The 25,203-nt window shown below is 42.1% G+C and overlaps 1 protein-coding gene across 3 annotated transcripts in view; it reads right to left on the bottom strand.

The window, feature by feature from the left end:
• clip2 (CAP-GLY domain containing linker protein 2) overlaps nt 1–25,203 on the bottom strand; it is a 73,057-nt gene that overhangs the window by 5,260 nt on the left and 42,594 nt on the right. For all 3 annotated transcript variants that reach the window (XM_075487409.1, XM_075487410.1, XM_075487411.1), the window contains 6 exons: nt 20,609–20,971; nt 18,571–19,146; nt 18,412–18,469; nt 14,682–14,765; nt 12,135–12,291; nt 9,059–9,218 (listed from right to left, as the gene is read on the bottom strand). In XM_075487409.1, the coding sequence (XP_075343524.1) occupies nt 9,059–9,218; nt 12,135–12,291; nt 14,682–14,765; nt 18,412–18,469; nt 18,571–19,146; nt 20,609–20,971 (1,398 nt within the window). The remainder of the gene's footprint in view (nt 1–9,058; nt 9,219–12,134; nt 12,292–14,681; nt 14,766–18,411; nt 18,470–18,570; nt 19,147–20,608; nt 20,972–25,203) is intronic.

Genomic DNA, 25,203 nt, shown 5'->3' with positions numbered 1-25,203 from the left:
AAAGATTTTCTTCAGTTCTTGGTGAATGTTAAGATTTTTTTTTTTTTTACCTGACAGAGGCCTTCCTTGGACTGGGTGTTAACCCAACCCATTAACGGGTGGCAAAATCAAAGCATCCGCAACAGTAATTTCAGTTTACTGACAGTTACACGGTGTGAAGTTAAAAACCAAGAATCACGTATGAATCCCTGCCCCCTGCCCTACTTGGTGTCAAAGTCGGAGCAACTACATTTCCCAGTAGGCCATGGGCAAAATGGTCACCAATTGGCTGATTGGAAGCAGCTGAAAGGAAGGAGCTGCTCAGTTGCTTCAGGAATCGAACAAGCTGCATGGAGAGAGCAAGCAGCCAAACGCTCTGCAAGATCCCACTAGAAGTTGCTCCAACACACCAATGGTCGGTGATTATATTTGTTCTTTTTGATGACTGGTAGAATACTTACCTTACTGAGCTGATTTATTTAATTAATTCAATTATACTTACCTTTTTTAGTTGATTGATTATTGTGAAACCTCGTTTGAAAAATACCTGTGTAATTTGGTTGTTAACAGTCTTGCTTCTCTGTGTTCGAAGGTTAACAACCTGATGATTTTTCTGAAAATCAACTGGATCAACCAACAAAGAAAAGTTGGACAATAAAAAGTTGATAAAAATTGGAAATCAAGAGTTGTCCGTGTGTCCATTCGGAGGTCAACTAAGTGGGACTTGACAGTTGTTAACCACGGACCAGCCCTGGACGGTGAAGATTAAAGGCTTCAAGACCCAGGGGAGCTGTGGACGCCGGAGAGAAGGGGATAAAGATGGCCGAAGAGGTATTGGGGAAGTCTGTCAACATCCTAAAGCAGGAGAGGACGACAGCCAAGAGAAACCTAACCAGACTGGCCAACCTAATCTCCAGAGGAGCAGGCAACATGCTGCAATCCGAACTAAAGGAGGAGTTTGCAAAATTTGCTGACCGTTTCACATCACTGCTGGATGCAAACGAGGACTTCAGGATTGGCCTGGAGGCTGAACTCAAGAAGGATGACCCTGAAGGGGAGCTTGAGGAACAGCAGGAGGATGAAATCCAAGCAACCATGAAAGAAGCCGAAGGTAAAATGGAGGAAATCAAAAACATTGTCCAGACCAACCTTTGGGGAAGATACGGGAAAACTGAGCTGGAAGCTGCGATTGCTGAGGCAGAGGACGCCATTAGAAGAGCTGAAAATGTAGCAGTTGAAAGCAACAACATGGAAGGCTATGACGTTCATCTCACCCTGCTGAAGGAGACGATGAGTGCTATCATCCATACCATGGCTGTTTGGGAGAAATGGATCCCTCCGCTCGTGAAGCACGAAATGGATGACGGACTTAAAGAACTAAAAGCAGCACACTTCAGGCTAAAGTTGAGAAAAGCCGAATTCGCCACATCCAGAAGGCTGGCTGATCAAGGTACAAGCGGCAGACCTGGCCAACCAACACCTCCCATTGTGAGGATAAAACCAACGTCCCTACCTGTCTTCTACGGAAGCAAGAGAGACTTTCATAGGTGGAAGAAGGATTGGGAGAACCTTCAGAAACAAGGGGAGCCCACTGGATCACCAGAAGTAAGGAAAATCCAGCTGTTGGAGAGTGTCAGTGAATCCATTGCCAAGGAACTAAGACTGTCCAGCTACACCACAGCAACAGATATCTTCAGGGTCCTCGAGAACAGATACGGCAACAAATCAACAATCACAGTAGAAATCTTGGAAGCGCTGGACAAGATGCCACAAGTCAAGGGGAACCAGCCCAGGAGGGTCATTGACCTAATACAAGCTGTGGAGAAGGCCCTGGCTGACCTGACAGAGCTAGGAAACTCAGGAGCCATCAAAAACCCCTTAGTCATCAAGTCAATTGAAAGCAAGTTACCAGATTTCATAAAAAGAGACTGGCTGACGTATATGGTCGAGGCCACCAACGGTGTAACCCCAGGCAACCATTTTGACATGCTCCTAAAGTTTCTGAAGAACCAAGAGGAAATACTAGAACGACTTGAACAACTGACGATTGTGGACAAAGTGGAAAAAACAGACAGGAAGCAAGAAAGAAAGTTTGCATCTACCAGGGCCACAAGGAAAGATGTTGATGAAGTCTGTGGCATCTGTGGTGGTGATGGACACGCCAACAAGATATACTTTTGTAAGAAGTTTAAAGGCTTGAAGCTACAAGAGAAGAAAACGGCCCTGAAGAAGCTGGGAGCGTGCAAGAAATGTCTGGGATATCATGATGCAGATGGCTACTGCAGAGACAACTTCTTATGCAGGAACCCAGACTGCAAAAGGACAAGCGGCGCACCTGACCACCACTACTTCCTATGCCCGACAGCAGAGGCCAGAAGAGGAGAAGGAGGCAAGGGTGCAAGAGGGAGAGAAGGAAAAGGAAAATTCACAGAGGAACAGGAGGCCTTCTTGTCACAACTTGCCCCAGAACTGGCAGATCAGTGCAGAAAGGCATTCACGAACAGAGCCTCTGTGACACTCAAAGCAGCAAGCCAGTCTGAACTGCTGAAGGAGACTGGGCTGACTGAGTTACCGGTGATCATGATGCTGATGATGGTCACAGCAAATGCAGGTCAGAAGATTGGCACACTAATAGACCTAGCATCCGACACAAACTATATAACTCACAAAGCTGCCGAAAGACTGGGCCTGAGAAGTGAAAACATAACGCTGGTCGTACATGGAGTTGGAGGCATGACCATGAAAGTCAAGACAAAAAGGTACCTCCTGAAGGTCCGAATGAAGACTCCCAAGGGGACTGAACAAGCACATCAACTGGTCTGCTATGGAATGGAGCAAATTGCAAAGGTCCATCAAGCAATTGAACCTGAAAAGTTGAAAACCTTTTTCCCAGATGTCCAGCTCGAAGAGCTACAAAGACCAAAAGAGGTCGAACTTCTCATAAGCCATCGCGAGGGACGACTCGCACCCCAAAGACTAAAAGTCATCGGTGACCTTGTTCTATGGGAGAGCCCCCTGGGCAAAACAGTTGGTGGAGCACACCCTGACTTGCTCGAAGAAGTGGAAGTGGCAGCATATGAGTCAAGAACCCACTTCGCCCGCTCCATGAGAACCGCTGCTGTCCGATATCAAGAAATCACAGTTCCAGCATCTGAGCCAGGCTGGCTACAGCAAGAGGATGTGGCCCACACAACTACATCTGCCAGCAACCGTGAGTTCCTTGAGTGGTGGCACTGGGACAGCATCGGAGCTGCATGTGAGCCAAGATGTGGAGGCTGCCGATGTGGAAACTGCCCTCCAGGAGGAAAGGACATGACCTTGGCAGAGGAGAGGGAGTTTGAGATCATTAAAGGAGGACTCACCCACAAGGAAGAGGATGCTCACACCCCAACTCCACACTGGGACGCCAAGTATCCCTGGACTGAAGATCCAGCCTCTCTCCCCAACAACAAAAGAGCAGTCCAAGCTTGCTTCTTAAAGATGGAAAAGCAACTGAGCAAAGAGCCAGACTGGAAAGTTGCATATGCAACCCAGATCCATGAAATGGTCCAAAGAGGCGCAGCCATAAAGCTCACCAATGAAGTCATGGAGAAGTGGGAAGGACCAGTTTGGTATGTTAGCCACTTGGTGGCTCCAAACCCTCATTCAGTCACTACACCAGTTCGTATTGTCTGGAACAGCAGCCAGAAATACAAAGGAGTGAGTATGAATGATCTTCTCCTCAAGGGACCAGATGTACTCAACCCCATTAGAGCTGTCCTGCTCAGATTCAGAGAAGGTGTGAATGCAGCTTTGGGAGACATAACAAAGATGTACAACACTGTCTGGCTGGAAGAGCGAGAGATGCATCTGCACAGATTCCTGTGGAGAGACAGTCCAGAAGAGGAAATCGGTGAATATGCCATCACCAGGGTGAACATCGGAGACAAACCTGCTGGCTGCATTGCTCAATTGGCTATGAGGGAAACAGCAAATCTGCCCAACTTCACTCACCTGCAGGATGAACGCAGAGTCATTGAAGAGGACAGTTATGTGGATGACCTCTTGACCTCCCACAATGACCTGAACAGACTTGACCAAATCACAGCTGGAGTTGAAGAGGTCTTGAAAGCTGGAGGCTTCTTCCTCAAACCATGGGTCCGGTCAGGGCAAAGTGGGAGGAAAGGAACTGAAGCAGATGTCCTGAAGCCGGAGCAAGGAAACACCTTAATTCTTCCAAATCAAATGAGGGAAGGAGAGAACAAAGCCCTGGGCATCGGCTACCAAGTGGAGGAAGACAAGCTGTACATGCTGACAGCAGTAAACTTTTCCAAGAGGAAGAAAAAGATGAGGGTTGGCAAAGATCTTCTTGAAGAGGAGGTGAGAGCTGAAACGCCTAACCCACTGACGAGGAGAGCTCTCTTAAGCCAAGTCGCTGCACTGTACGACCCAATTGGCCTAGTTGCACCGGTCAAACAGAAGGGAGCAATTCTAGTCCGCAAAGCATTCCAAGAAGGAGGGGGTGGCAGGCTGACTCAAGAAACCTGGGACCAACCTCTCTCGGTAAGGCTCAGAGAAGAAGCCATACAGCTCTTTGAGGAATATGCCCAGCTTGGACAAGTGAAATTCCACAGGAGCCTCACACCACCTGACTGGAAAGGAAAACCTTACGGCATCACATTTTCTGATGGGAGTGACAAAACATATGGAGCTGTAATGTACGTAAGATGGGAGACAAGTCAAGGAACTGAAGTTCGATTCGTGGAAGCAAAAGCCAAGCTGACACCCCTGGAGCAGAAGGGAGATGCTGTAAAAGCTGAAATCTGTGGTGCAGTCTTTGCAGCCAGGATCAGAAAGTATGTGGAGAAACATGCTATTATGAAGATGGAGAGATGGTTCCACCTTCTGGACAGTCAAACAGTCCTTGGGGCCATCCAACGAGAAAATTACGGATTCCAAACATTCTTCGCCAACAGGGTGGGTGAGATCCAGAAGTCCGGACCAGTGCAAGACTGGTGGTGGATCCGTGGAGATCTGAACATTGCTGATGTCATAACAAGAGGAGGCACTCTCAAAGACCTGGATGAAGAATCCACATGGCAAAATGGACCAGAGTTCCTGAAGTGGCCAGTGGAGGAGTGGCCTATTCAGTCAGCCGGAGAAGTTGCAGCCCAGGCCAGGGAGAGTGTAAACAAGCTCCAAAGAAAGGCATTCTCAGCTGCGCTGACCAGAGCTCAAGCTAAGATGACTCAGCAGAAAGAAGACCCACTGGCCGCTCAGAAGAAGGAAAGTCCCTGTCAAGAGGAAAAACACACTCTGCCAAGGAGAAAGCCCACTAGCTGGGTTAAACATCTTGTGGATGAAAGAAGGTTCAGTAGCCTGACCAAACTGATCAGAATTATTGCCTGGACACGCCGAGCTGCTGAGCAGTGGCTGAAGAGGAAGTCAAACCCAGTCCCAGAACAGCCAAAGTGGGAGGCAACAACACCCAAGCTGGCTGGGTTGGCTGGCACAGAACTTGAAGGTGCACGTGAAGACCTCTTCCTGGCAACTCAAGAAGGTGTAACGTTTCCAGACACAACTCTGAGCAGATTGGCAGTATACAAAGATGTGAACACTGGACTCCTCCTTTGTGGAGGGAGAACCCAGATGTTCAATGAAGATGAGACTGCCGTGCCAGTTTTACCATTTGAAGCATGGGTGTCTACATTGCTGGCACAAGAATCCCATGAAGCTAACCACGAGGGGGTAGCAGGAACCCTTCTCCGGATGAGGAAGACAGCTTGGGTGATAAAAGGCCGGAGAATTGCCAAGAAGATAGTTGACAGCTGCATAGTTTGCAGGAAGAGCAGAGCAAAGCAGTGTCAACAAATCATGGCAGACTTACCTCCAGAGCGAACCAGCCCAGCTGCACCTTTCGAATTCACCACCATGGACCTATTCGGCCCCTATGAAGTGAAAGATGAAGTCAAGAAGAGGACCAAACTAAAAGTGTGGGGAATCGTCTTCTGTTGCATGGCCTCCCGTGCCATACACACTGATCTAGTGAGTGACCAGTCATCCGAAGGCTTCCTGCTGGCCTATCAGAGATTCACTTCACTCAGAGGACATCCCAGGAAGCTCTGGTCAGACCCTGGCACAAATTTTGTGGGAGCCAAACCTGCTCTGGAAAAGCTGTACGCATTCCTTGACCAACTGGACAAGTCTCAAGTTGAAGACATGGCTGCCAAGTATGGAACAAAATGGTCTTGGAAGATCCACCCCGCAGACTCTCCCCACAGGAATGGTGCTGCAGAGGCGGCTGTCAGAGTGGTCAAACGAGCCCTGAGCAATGTTGGAGGAGACGGCGTCTTCACCTGGGGTGAATTCCAAACTTTCCTGTACATGGCAGCCAACCTTGCTAATGAGCGACCCATTGACGCAAGGACCCAGAGCAGGGAAGACTCTGTGGAGTACGTCACCCCAAATTCTCTTCTCCTAGGGCGTGCCAACCCGAAGGGAGACCCTGGAGACTTCCAGTTTGAGGGTTATCCTTATAAAAGACTGCAAAGGATTCAAACTGAAGTCAGCAAATTCTGGAAGAGATGGAGCCAACTATCTGGACCTCATCTCTTCATAAGGAACAAATGGCACACCAAAAAGCGAAATGTTGCTGTCGGAGATGTGGTCTGGATGGCTGACCAAAATGCCCTAAGAGGACAGTACAAGCTGGCCAGAGTAGTCATCGCCAATACTGACAGCAAAGGCATCGTAAGAGATGTGCTTGTGAGGACCTTTCCCAGCTATCCTGTCCCCATCAGGAAGGCAGATGACAAGGAGAAAGCGACCCCAAGAACCAAGAGGCTCAAACATCCAATCCCAGCCACAATCCTACATAGGGATGTCAGACGGCTTGTCATTCTAATTCCCACTGAAGAACAAAGGAGTGAAGGACCAGTGTGACCTCATTGGGTTTAGGAAACCATGAGGCCAAGTGGGAGGTGTGAAGTTAAAAACCAAGAATCACGTATGAATCCCTGCCCCCTGCCCTACTTGGTGTCAAAGTCGGAGCAACTACATTTCCCAGTAGGCCATGGGCAAAATGGTCACCAATTGGCTGATTGGAAGCAGCTGAAAGGAAGGAGCTGCTCAGTTGCTTCAGGAATCGAACAAGCTGCATGGAGAGAGCAAGCAGCCAAACGCTCTGCAAGATCCCACTAGAAGTTGCTCCAACACACCAATGGTCGGTGATTATATTTGTTCTTTTTGATGACTGGTAGAATACTTACCTTACTGAGCTGATTTATTTAATTAATTCAATTATACTTACCTTTTTTAGTTGATTGATTATTGTGAAACCTCGTTTGAAAAATACCTGTGTAATTTGGTTGTTAACAGTCTTGCTTCTCTGTGTTCGAAGGTTAACAACCTGATGATTTTTCTGAAAATCAACTGGATCAACCAACAAAGAAAAGTTGGACAATAAAAAGTTGATAAAAATTGGAAATCAAGAGTTGTCCGTGTGTCCATTCGGAGGTCAACTAAGTGGGACTTGACACACGGAAACAAAGCAGTTTTTCGACATTTCATAAAACACATAAAACACTCGCAACAAGTGAAAAGGAGTTCCCGGAGCGCTGCCGGCTCGCTCTTCCTTCGCCATTCTCTGACATTTTCGTTGAATGTTTTTGTGTTGTATTCCTTTTTCGTGGTTTTCACCTTTTGTTCTCGCACCTCTCACACTCTCATAGTGGCTGTGTTCGAAACCGCCTACTACATACTACATACTGCATACTACATACTACATACTGCAAACGGCATACTCATCGATCAGACAGTATGCAGAGCGTTTACCCACAATGCATTGCGCTCCTGCCCGAGCTGAAATCAGCCGGCCTGAAGCTGATTTCTCTTAAGCTCTAAACTCTGTAAACTTTAGCAACATTTGAAACATTTTCAGGCGAGAAAGTAGTTGTTTAGATCCCCAACGTGTTGAAAACCTGACAAAATACCGGCTGTTTACAATTTTGTTCCCACGAATTCGGCGCTACTAAAGCTAGCCGCAGTGAGCAACGCACTTCCGGTTATTTTCACAAAATAAAATACCCGTTGCCTTTTATCATAGGGAAAGCCATTACCATACAATTGGTGCTTTTGTTTTGAAAACAGGAAGTGAACCTACCCTCGTTGTAGCCAGAGCTATAGAGTAATATCTTTTTACACCGCTCTGGTTGTAGCTAGCTTGAAACTGCCATTTTGACAGGAAATGACGATCTGCGATGTCACGTTACGTTGCATCTTGGGTAGTTTGAGTATGAGTAGTAACCTAATGATGCATACCCAACATTTCGGCAAATCTAGTATGCATCCGGGAACTTAAAAAAAGTTAAAGTTAGTATGAGTAGTAGGAGAAGTATGCGGTTTGAACACAGCCAGTGTACGGCAGCCCCTCGCTGACCCCTCTCTCTCTCACCGAGTCCAAGTTAGAGGACCCGACCACATACTTACCAAAGTATCTGGCATGCTAGGGCATTCTACATTTCTGGTGTGTGGTCGGAGCCTGTGACCGTTTCCTACTGCGGGCCCCGTGATTCTCTTCTTTGAAGTGTGTAACTGTTGACTGCTAATTGAACACCAATTTGCAACAGTGAGGCCTTTGTTGGTGACCTTTAAAATGTCTCAGAACCATGAAAATTCCTCATGTCATGTGAACAAGGCGTTCTTTTAATGAAACAAAGAAATGGGTCGATAAATCTCTGAATAGTGTTTCATCTTGTAGGAAAATAATGCGAATAATCCAGTGTGTTACAGGATCAAACTTTTTTCGGAGCTTGATTCTTGACCCTTCGAGACCGAAAGTCAGGATAATTTGACAGCTTTATTTTCAGATAAATATCCTCCTTCTTAAGAAACTGCCGTGCCATTCTCTTTCGAGTCGAGTTCAATATTAAATCATCTTTCCTGAGAAAGTTAACCATAATTTCCCAGAGCACCGCATCATCCCACAGTATGCGAATCATTTCCTGTTGAGTTGCAGAGAAACGATCTTCCATTGTTGGTGCACTTACTGAACAATGATCAACAGAGACCTTTGGAGACGGTGTTAGTCATTAAGTCTCACCAGCAGAAGCAGTTTTTCTCGCAGGCTTCTGATGTCATCCTGCAGTTTCTGCTCCTTCACCTTCCACTCGGCCTTGTGCACCTCACGGTTCAGGTCTTTCTCCACGTCCCGCGAGTGGCGACGCGATTCCAGAAGTAACACCCTCAGTTCATTCAGACTCCTGGAGTGAAAGAAAGCAGAGAAACTAGTTTCCTTTTTTTTCTTTCTTCCTATTTTTAATGGGTCTTGAGGTCTGTAGCATTGTGGCTTGCTGAAAACCGGATGACTGTATTAAAAATGCCAAATAGATCCGTCGTAAAATATTGATTTCAAACTCGTAAGCGGCTATTTTGTTCTTTTCCTGTCATTGTGAAATTGTTTGAACATTTTTCATGTTTTTATTGCAAACATTCCTCCGTTATCAAATACGCAGATTGCTGTGTTTTAAGAGGGGGTTGTCTGCAACAAGCTTGGCATGTAAAGCTGCAAAATGATACAAAGAGCAATATATTGTAGACACAGCTTTGTTCCATAGTCTCAGAGTGCAAAAAATTCTGTTTAAGCTGGTTTGAAGCAATGCCCTCGCTCATTAATGCTGTCTGCTGCCTCTTATTTCAACGTTCTCTCACAAGTGTGGATTCCAACCTTAATATGCAGGTTATTTCAGCAACAGAAAAGGAAACTCTGCCCATCATTTACACACCACATTGTGTTCTTTATGGAAATTAATTCCTGCTGCGGCCTCCTTTGTTAAAAAGCAAGAGATCAAATGTTAGTTGGACGTCTTTTTTTGTTTTTTATTCTCGTGAGCAGTGGAACTTCGAACTTTGCAAAAGAATCGATGTTTCAAAACATTTGGGGTCCTTTTATAGAATATACGGAGAGTGTAGATTTAAGTAATGTGGGTAACGAAGACGAAGAGGCGCAGTTGTTGGTAATCCTTTCTGTGATTTATTTTCTTTTAATATTTGATATTTTTTTATTCTGTATGGATTGTACATCCTAATCTGTATTTTTGAACCAAATAGGTACAATAGCGAAATAATATGGGCTTATTCTTGACAAGATAGAGAAACGTTTACTGTTCTGGTTGTTGTTGTTGTTGTTTCTTTTCTTTTCGTTTTTTGTTTTTGTTTTATACTTGTACTAAGTGTTGCTCTATATTATCTCATAAATATCTGACTTGCAAGGAAGGACAATTTTAATGTTGGATAATAACTTTGCCCCTGATGTCTCCTTGGATATGAGAGCGCTCTTATCTCTGAAAATATGTGTGTTTTGGAAACATGTTGAAAACTCAATAAAGATAATGTAGGGGAAAAAAAAAAAAGAATAGATGTTGATATTTAACGGTGTGTCTTTAACTGCATCTGACAAAGATCTACGTTAGATATGCCAAACACGCCAAAACCAGGTCCCCCAGTGATGCATTTAAAACGTGTCATCATACCTTCAGGACCCCCTAGTTTTGCTCAACAATTACAGTGAAGAATTCAAATCTGATTCACACTGTATTAAAGTGCCAGATACAGAAAATAGATCACGAATTAGGTGGACACAGAATGATCCAGCATTAATAAGAAGCCGCTCGTGTCAAAGGAAAATGCCTATTTCCTGCAACTGTGCGACACAGTTTTGTTTGACGGCATCCAATTGACTTGGTGGGTTTGTGACACTAAAATTCAGTCAGTATCAAGGCAGGTGGACATCTGGCAGGTTGTTTTCCTTCTCCTCCCAGAGACTTTGGTCACCACTGTCAAAGTGGCGTCAGGTGGCGAAACATGCTGGCGGAGAACCAGTAGGCGGATCCCAAACACCCATTTGTCTTAAAGTTCCGCCAGTCAATGAGTTGATATTAAAGGGACAGTTCGCCTCTTTTGACATGAAGCTGTATAACATCCCATATCAGCAATATCATTTATGAACATCTTCTTACCCCCTGCTGCGTCCTGTGAGCAGAGTTCCAGCCTCGTTTTGGCATCCACGAAGGTAGTCCGGCTAGTTGGCTGGGGTTTAAAAAATAAAGCGTCTTGCTTCTCAAAACAATATGCGTTCAAAAGAGTAATACATTTGCATCACAAAATCGTTCTCCAGGAAAAAGTCAGACCTCACAATCGCTTGGCGCTATTTTTGCCTCCCTTGATAACAATGCGTCCAATGTAAACTGTGCAGACCGAAGACCAGACCGAGCAGCAAACACCATAACAGGTGCAGCTATCGCTAGGTGGCTGAACGATTTTGTAATGCAAATGTATTACTCTTTTGAACGCATATTGTTTTGAGAAGCAAGACGCTTTATTTTTCTAGCCCCAGCCAACTAGCCAGACTACCTTCATCAATACCAAAACGAGGGTGGAACTCTGCTCACAGGAAGCAGCGGGAGGGTAAGTCAGTGTTCATAAATGATGTTGCTAATATGGGATGTCATACAGCTTCATGTCAAAAGAGGCGAACTGTCCCTTTAACAACAACTGTCTGAAATGTAAAAACTAATAGTGGCAAACCCACAGAGTCCTCCACCCAGCAACAGAGCTCCTCAGTTTGCCATCTCAGTATCAGTGTTTTCAGGTAAATAAAAATGAATAAATGCTGCTTTGAAAAAATGACTAAATGTGTCCACTGATACTTCTGTAATAATTTAGCCAAACCATATTAAAAAAAGCAAAATACAATATCCAACATATATCCATACAGATTCTGTGACATGCTACATTGCATCTAATTGTATCGAGTGAAATAGAAAATGTATTCCTGCAGGTATAAAGACGATTACTTAATAATAATAACGATGATAATCGTTGCATCACTCTTTTAAATATACTTTTTTATTGTGCTTTTATTGCCTACAGGATGCATTGCCTTTCTGGGAGGATTGAGTTTTAAATTAAGAAAACTGAGTCAGGACTTGTTTGCAACTTACAATAAATACAGCAAAATCAATACAACGTCAGAGGCTTCCAAGTACCTGTCCATTACCAAATTGATGATAAAACTCTTTCCTTCTTTATAATCGTGTCTGGATGCTCAAGGACATCATTTTTCTTCTCCGTTATCTAGAGAGTGCTGGGATGGAATGTAAAATCGATGTGGTTAATACCCTTCTTTCCTCAGAAGCTCCTGGCTGATGCTGACCAGCTGCCCAGAGGCATCATGGGACTTCTTGGTCATGGACTCCAGCTCTGCCTCCACATGCATCTTCTCCTTGGCCATGGCTTCGGCTTTCTTTTCACCCGAGCGAACTTTGCCTTCGAGGGCTTAATCAACAGAACAACGAAAGTCAGACGTTAAGCGTTGATGCTCTGCACATAAACAACTAACATTCTTCCCTGTAACATTAAAAACTACAGGTGTACACTCGTGTAAATAGTAATGCAGAGAACCAAAGGACACCGCTGTACAAATGATCATCATATGGAATGTACTATCATCACCTTCATGCACTGTAGCTGTTTTCATGTGTGAATGAAATGTGCATTTTTATGACAGTTCAATCTGATTTCATAGACATTATTATTCATAGACAGGTCCATGTTTATATTTTCAACAGGTTTGAATTCTTTTAAGCTCACAAAACTAATGATTTCTCTTATTTTGTTGACTGTGGAGGAAACTCTTGTCGCCTGCCGTTTGAAACAACTCAATTAAACTTCAGTCTATTTATATTAGGGGTGGGCGAAAAAACTGATTCATGTACATATCGCGATTTTTAATGGGATGATTTTAAAAATCGATTTTTCTCCCCTGAATCGATTATATTACGTCATATTCGTGTCCAGAAAAACTTCATCAATTCATTACATTAAGTTTGTTAAAACCAGGGCTTGAAAACGAAATTATTTTTCAATCGTTCCGTTCCGAACGGTTCAGGCATGTTTAAGGTTTTCGTTCTTGCGTTCCGCCACCAACATATCGTTCCTGAACCGGTTCGGAACGTAAAATATCGTTCGTTCTTATCGTTCCGGCAGTGTTTGGAGGGCCTATCAAGTCTACGTGTGTGGACTTTACCTTAGAATAGAAGTACTCATTAGTATTTGCCCTTGATTTACACCGTAGCTCTATGCCCAAAAATAATAAATCAGCGGGAGCATCCAAAAACATTCTGATGGGCTAAAGCTGCGTCGACGTCACTTCCTTGATCTGGGAGCTTCAATGTAAGATGAGGGTTGATCTACTACTGTAGACAACAAAGTATATGCTATATTCTACATGAATTTTTATGTTGTAGAGTTGTGAAATTATTTTATCAATGGAGAAATTGAGCAGCCTTGCTTTGTTGTCTACACAAATTGTATTATTATGATTATTTTTTTGCATTTTTTTATTAGCTTCATGTGCACATTTTTTATTTACATTACATTTTTTGCATTTTATATGTGCTTCACTTTTTCACAACAAATATCTGTGAAATCTGTTTGATTTGTCAATAAAGGTTTATTATATACATTTTATTGTGGTAGCAGCAGTTACTGGTGAACTTTCACTTTACCTTTTTTGCCAAACGATCTGCAGAGAATGACTTGGTTTTGTGAACAAAATTAATCAGGAAAGCCCACAGATGCAAATATGCAACATTGCCTAAAATGATCAAAAATAGCCCAATTCCAAAAATTCCAAAAATATTGGTTTATTCGCACCCAAAAAGATGCAAGAAGAGCCAAAATGATTTTTTTCAATGATTATTCATATGCTTGCAAGGTTAAACAGCTAAAAAAATAAAAAACAGGGCTCTATACCGACTGAACAGATTCATTTCAAACACAAACTTCATGCTGTACTTGACAGTGGAGGGGTTAATCTGAGGCGAGAAAGGAGCGCATTCGTTAGGTCTGAGACAGCAAGTCTGTTGTTGCACCGTTATCTTGCAAGAAGAAAGCAGTTTGTTTACATCTTAGTATAAAATAGGTGTTCACACAGAGTAGCACACAGTCTCTGTGATCTCTACACCTCCGGATTATTCATACATCCTGATTTCTGTTTTAGAGCCTTTTGTGAGGAAAATGTGACTGCAGATTCTTTTTCCCCAAATTTTCCCGTTTTATTCGTCATTTCTCCTTTTCTATTTAGATAGATTGTTCGCATTAATGCTCAGCTAAAGGAGAATTACACAGAATTACAAAGATCAACTTTCTATTTTTCTGTTTTTAAAACGCCTCCTCTGGAACAGACTTGATGCAAGAATTCTCCGCATTGAGATCATACTGCTCTGTTTTCCCTTCTGAATGATTCACAATCCGTTCGTCAGACCCTGTCAGTTTGATTATCTGAACTACAGTACATGAAGAAAGCTTTGGGCTCTTTTTGATGTGATGGGACTCTTTCAGAACACAGATTTCTTAGCACGGATCAAAGAATGTAAAGATGAAGACGAACACAACCGCACCAATGAAGATCACTGTCTAAACATGATAGAGACTAAGATCCAACACCCAACTGACAGTAAATTCTTTAGCCAAATATTAAAGGTAAGCTTTGATCTTCCCCATTCTGGAGAAAATGTTGAGTTTCTAAAAATAATTCTTCTGATGGCTGCATGAAAATCGTGTGTGCGTGTGAAAATATCTTTTGATGAAAGCCAACAGGAACAAAGAACATCAGAGCTGAGAAAAGGTCACCGTGTACTCTTCCTCTGGTCAATGGCTCTTACCTCCGATCTGCGATTTGAGGGCCTCAACCTGGGAAGTGAGAGTAGAGACTTCCTTTTCCCTTTTCAACAGTTTCTCCGTTGTTTCTGAAGGAAAAAACAAAACAACAGTCTTCAGTTTGAGGAGTTTGCGACAGCAAACCAGCTCACTGAGGCAGGCTTTTGCAGGTGACAGGTTGTAGGGATGGGAATCGAAAACCGGTTCTTGTTGAGAACCGGTTCCCAGTGTTTCAATTCCTTGGAATCGTTTGGCGATTTTGCAAACGATTCCCTTATCGATTCCAGTGGGCGAGAATGACGTCACCACGCAACGTTGCGTGGCGAATCCAGCGCAGTCAACAGTAAACAGTAAACATGGCGCCCAAGCGGTACAAACGCTCGAAAGTTTATTTACACATCCCTAAAAAAGACGACAACAGGGCAACTTGCAAAGTGAATATTTCACCAAAGGGAGGAAATACTACCAACATGCAATAACTATGAATGAATGATTAACGTCGGTGAATCTGAACCCAGCAACGTTAGCAACGTTAGCATGTCCTCGGCTAACACTGCAGGTAACTAACTAACTAACAAACACTGCCTATCATGATAGCACCATTTGCCTCATTGTAAAAGCTGCTGTTAGTAACGGTTAAGGTTAAATGAATGCCTTCTCAGGCATTACATTTAGATGAAATCATGAGAGGCAGAGCCTGACTGGCTCAGAGCCAGAGGCTGGTGGTACTACCCCCAGTTCACCTCTACCTCCAGCTTCTCCTTTCACCAGAGCAGGAAGAGTTAAATTACCCAGGCCATGATAGACCAATGTGGACCTCACCGTTGTTGGGTTTGTAAGGTCATGACTCGTGTTACTTCTAAACTAAACAAAGTTGATGCTAATCGACCGGTTTGTTGTCCTTTTTCTCCAAATGAGAATCGATAAGGGAACCGACAAAGAACCGAATCGTTAAGCAGAATGGAAAATGGAATTGGAATCGTAAAAATCTTATCAATTCCCATCCCTAACGGCGCATGCTGTGGTCATGTGACTGTACCTCCCCTGCCCCCGGTTAGCAGGATATCGTGCAATCTTCTGACAATATAATGTGGGCATTCTAAACTCAATTTGCTGTGACCACGCAGAGACTTAATTCATAACTCTGTAGATTCTGTTCTACTGGTACTGCCCACGTACGAAGCACAGACATAAAGCCCATGTAAGCAGGTTGTAACCCAGTTAAATGTTTGATTTAAAGTGCAGCAGGAGGAGCACTTGAAGCCGAAGCAACGGCAGAGAGGAGGTCTTTAAGTGATGGGTAGTTGAAAGGAAAAGAGTACAGTATGTAGGTGCTTCCACTGCAGACGTGAGCACAGCTTTTACACCGGGAAAAGGAGGCTGTAGGAGTGCAGCGACCTCCTCTGAGGAGGAAGAGCAAAACTTTCTTTGATACTATCTACACCAGTGGTCTCAAACTGCACCGTGAAAGGGGCGGTGTGGCTGCAGGTTTTCATTCCAACCCTGCAGCAGCACAGCTGACTTGCTTCATTCAATCAACTGAACTGTCTGCACTGAAGGGCTGTGTTCGAAACCGCATACTACTCCCACTACTCCTACAAACTTTAACTTTTTTTAAGTTCCCGGATGCATACTAGATTCTCCTAAATGTTAGGTATGCATCATGAGGTTACTACTCATACTCAAACTACCCAAACTACCCAAGATGCAACGTAACGTGACGTCGCCGATCGTCATTTCCTGTCAAAATGGCAGTTTCAAGCTAGCTACAACGAGGGTAGGTTCACTTCCTGTTTTCAAAACAAAAGCACCAATTGTATGGTAATGGCTTTCCCTATGATAAAAGGCAACGGGTATTTTATTTTGTGTAAATAACCGGAAGTGCGTTGCTCACTGCGGCTAGTTTTCGTAGCGCCGAATTCGTGGGAACAAAATTGTAAACAGCCGGTATTTTGTCAGGTTTTCAACACGTTGGGGATCTAAACGACTACTTTCTCACCTGAAAATGTTTCAAATGTTGCTAAAGTTATATATTTACAGAGCTTATAGCTTTAGCGAAATCAGCTTCAGGCCGACTGATTTCGGCTCGGGCAGGAGCGAAATGCATTGTGGGTAAACGCTCAAATACTGTCTGATCGATGAGTATGCCGTTTGCAAGTATGTAGTATGTAGTATGCAGTATGTAGTATGCAGTATGTAGTATGTAGTATGTAGTATGCAGTATGTAGTATGTAGTATGCAGTATGCAGTATGTAGTATGCAGTATGTAGTATGCAGTATGTAGTATGTAGTATGTAGTATGTAGTATGCAGTATGTAGTATGTAGTATGCAGTATGCAGTATGCAGTATGTAGTATGCAGGTTTCGAACACAGCCAAGGTCTTAACCAGTTCAGTTGATTGAATGGAACAAGTCAGCTGTGCTGCTGCAGGGTTGGAACAAAAACCTGCAGCCACACCGGCCCTTTCACGGATCAGTTTGAGACCGCTGATCTACACGATGTGGATTATTCCTGAACGAAAACAACTGCCAGTGTTGTCCATCACCATGTAGCTCATTTTGGAAGCCAGAGGTGACCATATTTGGATGAAATATTGGACAAGGAGGCTGATCCTTGAAAGCTTTTAAGTGAGTATCCTTGATGATTACTCTTGGAATCACCAGGTACACAATAATCAGAAGGCGCGAATCTAGTTCATGACACCACAGTGACTTTAGGAAAAATAACACTGACTTGAATGGAAGTATATTGGAGCCTGAGGGGGTTTTGGAGCCACAGGTTGGTGGTCCTCAGTGGTGTTACACCTCCACACTGACCGTCATGTCTGACTACAGATGACTGTGCTCATTTTTCTTTCCTACAGCCGATGTTCTTAACAGACATGCTGATTTTTGTCATTCTGGTTTAAAAAAACATCAGCATTTATGTCATATGGTTTGGTTTTTGCATCCGCTTGAAGTGCGCATTATCTTTTGGCAACAAAAACCGACGAGCAGAACAAAATAACTTTGATCCTCCACTTTTGGCCAACACGTAGTTTTTCAGAGGTCCTGTTATGTTAGCTTTTTAGGATAAAACCAGACTACCGTAGTTGCCTCACCTTGCTTTATACAAGTCCTTACACAAATATCTAACCTTTTTCCGGTTCAGAGACCTCCACGCCTTGTTAGTCAGTTATTAGAAGGCTCAACTCTGAGAGGATTTCAGATGGAGACACTTTGTGAGTCAAGGCTTCCTGGACTATGGCTAAAGTTGTTTTAGCACAAGTCACTCTTTATTTCTGTTGAATCGGAATTGATAAAAGTGGCAGCTGAGGATTTTTAGAGCAGGTTCAATGACATCAGAGACGGGAATCAGTGTTTTAGGTCTGTTACTCTCTAATTTATCATTTTGATTAGTGGAGGTTGTTAAACTCACTCTAGCCTGCTGATAAGAAGTAATATCAAATGACTAAGTTCTCCCAACTGTCTCTGATTCCTACAGCCCAAGGTTGTTCATTTAGCCCTTTTACTCATTTCCAAGATGCTTTTTTTAGGTGGAACTTTCAGAAAATAGCCTGAAGTTTAAGGGATTAACTGTAACTGGGTCTTATTTAATAAATAGTGCCTGTTTTTATCACTTTGAAGTCATAACAACGAGCAGAATGCATAAACAAGGAAAACAGATCATCTAAGGTCTGATTCAATTTTTTTTTTTTAAATTGTGGTAATATTAAAATAAATGGACAGATATACCTTCAATATTCTGTTTCAGCTTCATCTTGTCATCTGAAATTTCATTATCTTCTATCACCTGCAAAAAGTTACAGGAAAGATATGCCAGATTAAAGATGTGCCGTCACACATGGAGTTGCTGCAGAGTGACTTTCAGCTCGTCACTTCTCAGCCACTCACATTGGCATCATGAGACGTGTAGCGGTCTGCCTGGATGGCCTGGAGCTGGTTTGCTGTCACCCTCAGCTTCTCTTCCAGTTTCTGGATCTCCTCCAGGCTCTCTGCCTGGGCTTTCTGCAGGGCCTGGTAATCTGTCATCTTCTTCTCCGACAGCTCCAGCCTGTCCCGCAGCTCCGCTGTGCTTTTGTCCTGCTCCACCTGGAGCTTCTCCATCTCCGCCAGCCTGTGCTCCGCCCTCTGCAGCTTCTCGGAGGTCTCGCCCAGGGCCTGCTTGCTGATTTGGGGCTCTGCCTCAGACTTCCACGTGTGGCTCCGCTCGGCCAGCTGGTCTCTGGCCTCCTGGAGGCGAGTGCAGAGGTCCTCGCGCTCTTTTGTCAAAATGGCAGCTTCGATCTTGTGTTTGGCCTTGAGATTCTCCATCTCCAGCTGGTGCTCCATCTTCAGGCTCTCCAGAGTGGATCTCAGCTCCTGGGCATCCTGCTCTTGCCCTTCTGGAGCAGCTTGTTCTCTGCTCATGGATGCCTTCAGTCCCTCTAAGGATCGCTGATGGTCACTCACTAAAGTGTCAAATTTAGCCTGTGGAGAAAAGTGAACGTAAATATCACAGCTGTATTTTAATTTTGATCCATTCAATCACCCAAAAATTTGTAGGCAACAAAGATCATCTGCCAAATCTAATTGTTTGAAATGATTACTACCAAGTAAGACCAAACTGTTCAAATGTGTATTTCCTTATTTTATAAGAAAAAATATCATAAATAACCCCCGCATGCGCCCTGCTTCTTCAAAGTTTGCTATAAACACTCAAGAAAATCGACCTCAATCCATCTATAATTTACGACATCCTCGAAAAAACTTTCTACTACTTAAGCGAATCCATCAAAAATGTGTATTTCTATCTCAAACCAGAAGAAAACGGTGGATGCATTGAATCTCATGCAAGTCCTGCCCCCCCCTGAGAAATGCCCTGTCCATCCAAAGAAAACTGGCCAGAAAAAAGGCCACGATTTATTATCTCTGTTTGTGTCTTGTATTGATAAATAAATGCAGGTGGTGATTTTAAAAAAGCATATATCTGCGAAGTTTATAGCTTTATTTAATTTTTTGTTATCGTGTTTCCCCCCCCTCTGTAACCTTAACCCCTTGCTGCTGAAAAAAAAGGCGGTTTTCACATTTTCGGATGTTTTTGTTGTATATAATGATCTGAAATGTAGACTTAATGAAGGTAATAAAAAGCTGGAGTTGGCTGTTCTACATTTCTTTCCAAAAAAAATTCCAGTCATGATTTATGCTAGTGCATATGACACCTGAAAGTATTTTATCTGCACTCTTCACTTTTAAATTAATTAATTAATGATTATTTTTAATGGGTTTTTTAATTTTAATTTTTTTTAAATTATTATTATTATTATTATTTTTATTATTTTTTATTTCTTTTTAATGATTTTATTGCCTTCTTGTGTAGCTGTGAAGCACTTTGAATTGCCTTGTGTATGAATTGTGCTCTATAAATAAAATTGCCTTGCCTAGTGTGACCATATTTTCATTACCGAATTGAATTATTACTATCATCATTATTATTATTATTTTTTAATTATTATTATTATTATTATTATTATTATTATTATTTTTATTATTATTATTATTACTACTATTATTATTTTTATTATTATTATTATTATTACTATTATTATTTTTATTATTATTATTATTATTATTATTACTATTATTATTTTTATTATTATTATTATTTAAATTATTATTATTATTATTATTATTATTATTATTATGCTTGAAGTTGTAGTAGTGGTTTTCCACCGATTTTTTCAGGTATTGTTTTCTGCCCCCCCAGATGAGCTAACTGCCCCCCCACACATGCCATTCTGCTCACACCTCTACATTGCAATCACCTTCTGCCTTAGGAGAACCTTTTGCTTTTTAACGACCGACTTTTTTACGCTGAACACCACTGAAATGACCTCACTGCTCTTGCTGAAGTCCTTTAAAGACTCACAGAGGACATACAGTACAAGTATACCTTCCAGGTGTCCATCATTTCCATGTTTTCCTTGGTGGCCTGCAGGGCTTTCTGCTTCATCTCACTGATCTCAAGGTTCTGTTTGTCCACAGCCGCCTTTAGCGAGTCTATCTCCTGCTGGCTTGCTGTCAGTGTGGCCTCGTACTTTTCTCTGAGCTCACAGTTCTCCTTATTGTGCTCGGGGCCCGACGGCGGCGGCTGCCCGCGTAGGACGGGGGTCTCCGGTGCTTCGCCGTCGACGGTTTCCCTCGAGCTCGCGTCTGCTCGTCTGAGCTGGGCCTGCAGGTCCTCCACCTCGGCTCTTCTCAGGCCGAGCTCCTTCTCCAGCTGCATGATGCGACTCTGCTCCTCAACTGTGGTTTGCTGATGAGAAACAAAGCGACAGCTATCACTGCTTTTGGGGGCTATTGCTAACAGTCGTGACAGCGGAAAAAGACGTCGACCTTTCTGCTGCGGCAGGTGGAAGACCCTGCAGCAGCGTTATGAAGACAAGCAAGAGATAGGGTGATGGAAAAAAGGGAAATCAAAGAGAAAGCTCTGAAGGTTTCTTGAAGAAACTGGAGGAGCCCAGGCACATTCTAGTAAACACGCAATACAAATAAGTTATTTGGACAGCAACGGATTGTTTTAAATATTTGGCTCCTTCTTAAATATAAAATGATACAATGAGCTTTAGTTCATGTGTGCATCTGTTTTGGAGGCCTGGGTGCCTGATCAGCAAAAAGCTGCTGAAAACAAGGTCTTCCCACCCTGACACCTGAAAGTATTTTATCTGCACTCTTCACTTTTAAATTAATTAATTACTGATTATTTTTAATGGGGTTTTTAATTTTTTTCAAATTGTTATTATTATTATTATTATTTTTTTATTTATTATTATTATTTCTATTTATTTTTAATGATTTTATTGCCTTCTTGTGATTTTATGTAGCTGTGAAGCACTTTGAATTGCCTTGTGTATGAATTGTGCTCTATAAATAAAATTGCCTTGCCTTCCCGTCTCACTCTCGCCCACCAAAAATGAGGAACTGGTTACACTATTTTTCCCACCTTCTAAAATCTCGTCACCAACTTTTCACAGTCGTGGACGTCTGTGTCGCTCTGGAGATGCATATGTGGCACCGGTGCCGGATTTTCTGTTGTATTGAGCCTGGATGCGGCTGATATAAAACCCATTCTGTGATGGGAATGCCACGACCCAGAATCACAGGGCTGTTTCTGGTGTGACGCAGCGAAAAAGTCACAGCTCTGCAGTGAGAGAAATGGACCTGACAACAGGATAATTAGTGTCAGTAATATTCATAAACTGAGGTGATGCCCAAAGGAACAAAAAGTGCATTATATGTTATATTCTTAAACAGTTTTTTAAATTCTTAGATTGTTTTTAAAGTGTTTATTATTGTTTAAACATTTTTATTGCTTTATTATGTCTGCCACTGGATGCTTGAATTTCCTTCGGGATCAATAAAGTATCTATCTATCTATCTATCTATCTATCTATCTATTTAATACTTGACAAATAGTGAATAATAAAGCAAGAACCAGGAGGTACTAAATGTTCATCCATAAAGAGAGCTTAAAGAACTTTGATGTGTTTTTGGGTTACCTGGAGGAAGTGAAATGACTGCGAACAACTCAACAGCTAGCTAAAGATGCTAAACTTAAAGCATTGAGCCTACAGCATTTCAAGCCGGATTTTTCTCGCTGCAGATAAATGCTGAAGGCGGCAGACAATTGGTCGAGATTCGAGGCTAATCGGCGGATTGATCATCGATCACGGCACGAACACAAATATGATTTGTGACACTTGCTTGATAAAGAACAGTCCGAGGAGTTGAATATGGCGATAAATCTTGTAATGTGCGACTTCCTGTTGGAGCTCAGCCAGGTTGAGTGCACGGTTTAGGACTGAGACACTCCTGAACACTACAGAAACATGCGTGTATCGTCTGAATATGATTCAGCAAACTCCAGTGGCCCTGAGGTGAAGAATATTTGGCAGAGCACCTTTTCTTTTTCTTTTTAGTTGTTATGTTTGATATCTTTGTTTTGTTGTGTTGGGTTTTATGTTCTGCTATTGTGTCAACTGAAACTTTGTTGTAGTTTATGAATTATGAATGAGCTCTATATCCATCCGTCCATTTTCTACACCAGCTTAATCCCTTAAGCCTATCCCGGCTTTAGCTCAACATTCACCTGTTCCCGTCTCCAACATACTGCAGAGCAGGTTGTGTGTGTTTGAGATTCAATGATGAGCAAAAAAAAATCTTCATCCCGTCACGGAAACTTTTTTTCCTGATGGCGTGCGTCCCAGGTGATAAACGTTTAAAAGTCATTGTGCAAAATGTTCGAACATAAGCTGAGGCCTAAAGTTGGATGAAAGTCAGATTGTCAAAAAAAAAAAGATAGAAAATCATCTTAAAAAGGCAGTCACACTGGAAAAAATGCAGCTCCAAAAATAAGTAAAAAAACAACAAATAAAAGACGTTTTTGCTTGAAATAAGCAAAAAAATCTGCCGATGGAACTAGTGAAAATCGGCTTGTCAAGATTTCTTGAAATAAGATGTGATATTTAGGACTTTTGAGATAAAAGTGATATTGAAATTAGCTTAAAAACCTCTTCAAATGTCAAAAAAAGCTTGTTTCATATGATATGTGACTCAAAACAATTTGTTTTCAAGACTTTTTCATTTAGCAAGATATTCCAGATGTATTGCCTTCAAACAAGTCCCTATATCTGGCTGAAATAGAACTTGTTAGGCAGTTGTGTCTTATATTAAGTGTAATGAGATATTTGGACTAGAAATTAGACAAATATACTTGGTAAGACTTTGATTTTTTCCAGTGCATTTAGTGAATTTAGACAATTGTCAAACGTTAGTGTTTAAATCACAGAATTTGCATGCTGAGTTAGCGAAGAATGATCAGAACCACTGTTTCAGAAGCCAACACAGAGGAAGGCTGGTTGTGCCTTTCTCCTCTGCGAGTGACTCGGCTCGTCCGCTAACGAACACTCCACACGGCGCTCGCTCAAGCTCAACAGTTGTTACCTCGCCCTGATTTCTGTGGTTCGGTGCAGTCGGTGTACAGTGTCGTTTCTTCACAGCGTTAATTAGGACGTTGCTGGCAGGAAACCAATACGATGTGCTAAAAAGCACTAAAAAGCTGAACAGAGGAATCCTGCAGAGTCAGCTGATAATTCTATGAGCGCTTGTTACAACAACATACACAATAAAACTGTCTTTTTGTTGATATGAAGATATATAAAATCATAAGCTAATAGTTCTGTCATTCATATGTGTTAAATCTTGCTGATGCATAACTGCACTTCCTCGTTATTTCAGGGGAGTACCATCTAAGTGCTGGCTCCAGCAGGGTGCTACCCTCCTAATAAAGTTGCCGTAAATTCCGGATTATAAGCCGCTACTTTGAGCTTTGAGCACCGCGGCTTATAGTACGGTGCGGCTAATATATGTTTGTTTTTTTCGTTTTTTTTCATGCCGCCAGAAATATTTTGCCTCATAACATTAGACCAATAAAATTAACGAATAGTTCACAGTGGTTCACAATGAAATTGTACGATAAATCACACACTTACATTACTAAATTATTGCAAATCGGTCATTTGTACTCACAAATTAAAGGCAATCAATCTAGCTGAACAAGATGAAGATTTTTTTTTTTTTACCAGCCGTTAAAAAAAACAAAAAAAACATTTCCGCCACGTATTTGTGCGTTACCGATAGGTATTTAAGTTAAGTTAGTATTTAAGGCACTGTTCGGGGAAAAAAAGCTTTTGCAGTATGTATTTGTTTATGTTACCTTTAGCATTTAATTAAGGCAAGACACGGAATTCCCCCTATTTAAATCTTTAAATGCTGTTTTCTCAAAATCAGTTTTTTGCATTTTTCCAGTATCAATATCTCAGCCTATGGAGCACCTACTAACACCGAACTCTCCAGTTATACACTTAGCAGTATTCTGAAGATATTTACAAAAGGATTTGTTGATAAATCATTCCTGGCCTGATTTATGTGACATTATAATAAAAAAATATGGCGAAAATTGATGTTTTTTAGGCTATGGGCAGCATATTTTGATTTCCTAGGAATTGAAAGCAGATATCCTGAAATCCCTCTGTAATTTACTTTTCATTTTGTGTGTGAACAAAATGAAAAAAGAATTTTGCACCTGGCTTTATCATATGTTCAGATCTATCTTCTGGAAATATATGCAAATGTGTGCATATTTAATGAGATAATGCCTAATTTGCATAATTAAACATACAAATTTCTAAAACTTGTAATACATTTTTTTTTCATACTTGTATAAGTAATCAACTGAGGAAGTTTCATGGTGATATCTATTATTTTAAAATATTACCCTATTCACCTGTAGTGTCCGGCCTTAAACGTTTAAAAATCCTCACGTGTCACATCTTTCTGTGTAAATATCTCACATTACAATGTGGACACCCGCGGCTTATAATCCAGCGTGGCCTATTCAAGAACAAAATGGATTTTCTTTTTAAAAAATTAGAGGGTGCGGCTTATATTCAGGTGCGCTCTACAGTCCGGAATTTACGGTAATAAGTT

Source organism: Odontesthes bonariensis, chromosome 16 (assembly GCF_027942865.1).
Source record: "Odontesthes bonariensis isolate fOdoBon6 chromosome 16, fOdoBon6.hap1, whole genome shotgun sequence".
Taxonomy (NCBI): Eukaryota; Metazoa; Chordata; class Actinopteri; order Atheriniformes; family Atherinopsidae; genus Odontesthes; species Odontesthes bonariensis.
Note: the sequence above shows the minus strand (reverse complement) of the source record. Positions and strands in the feature narration are given on the sequence as shown.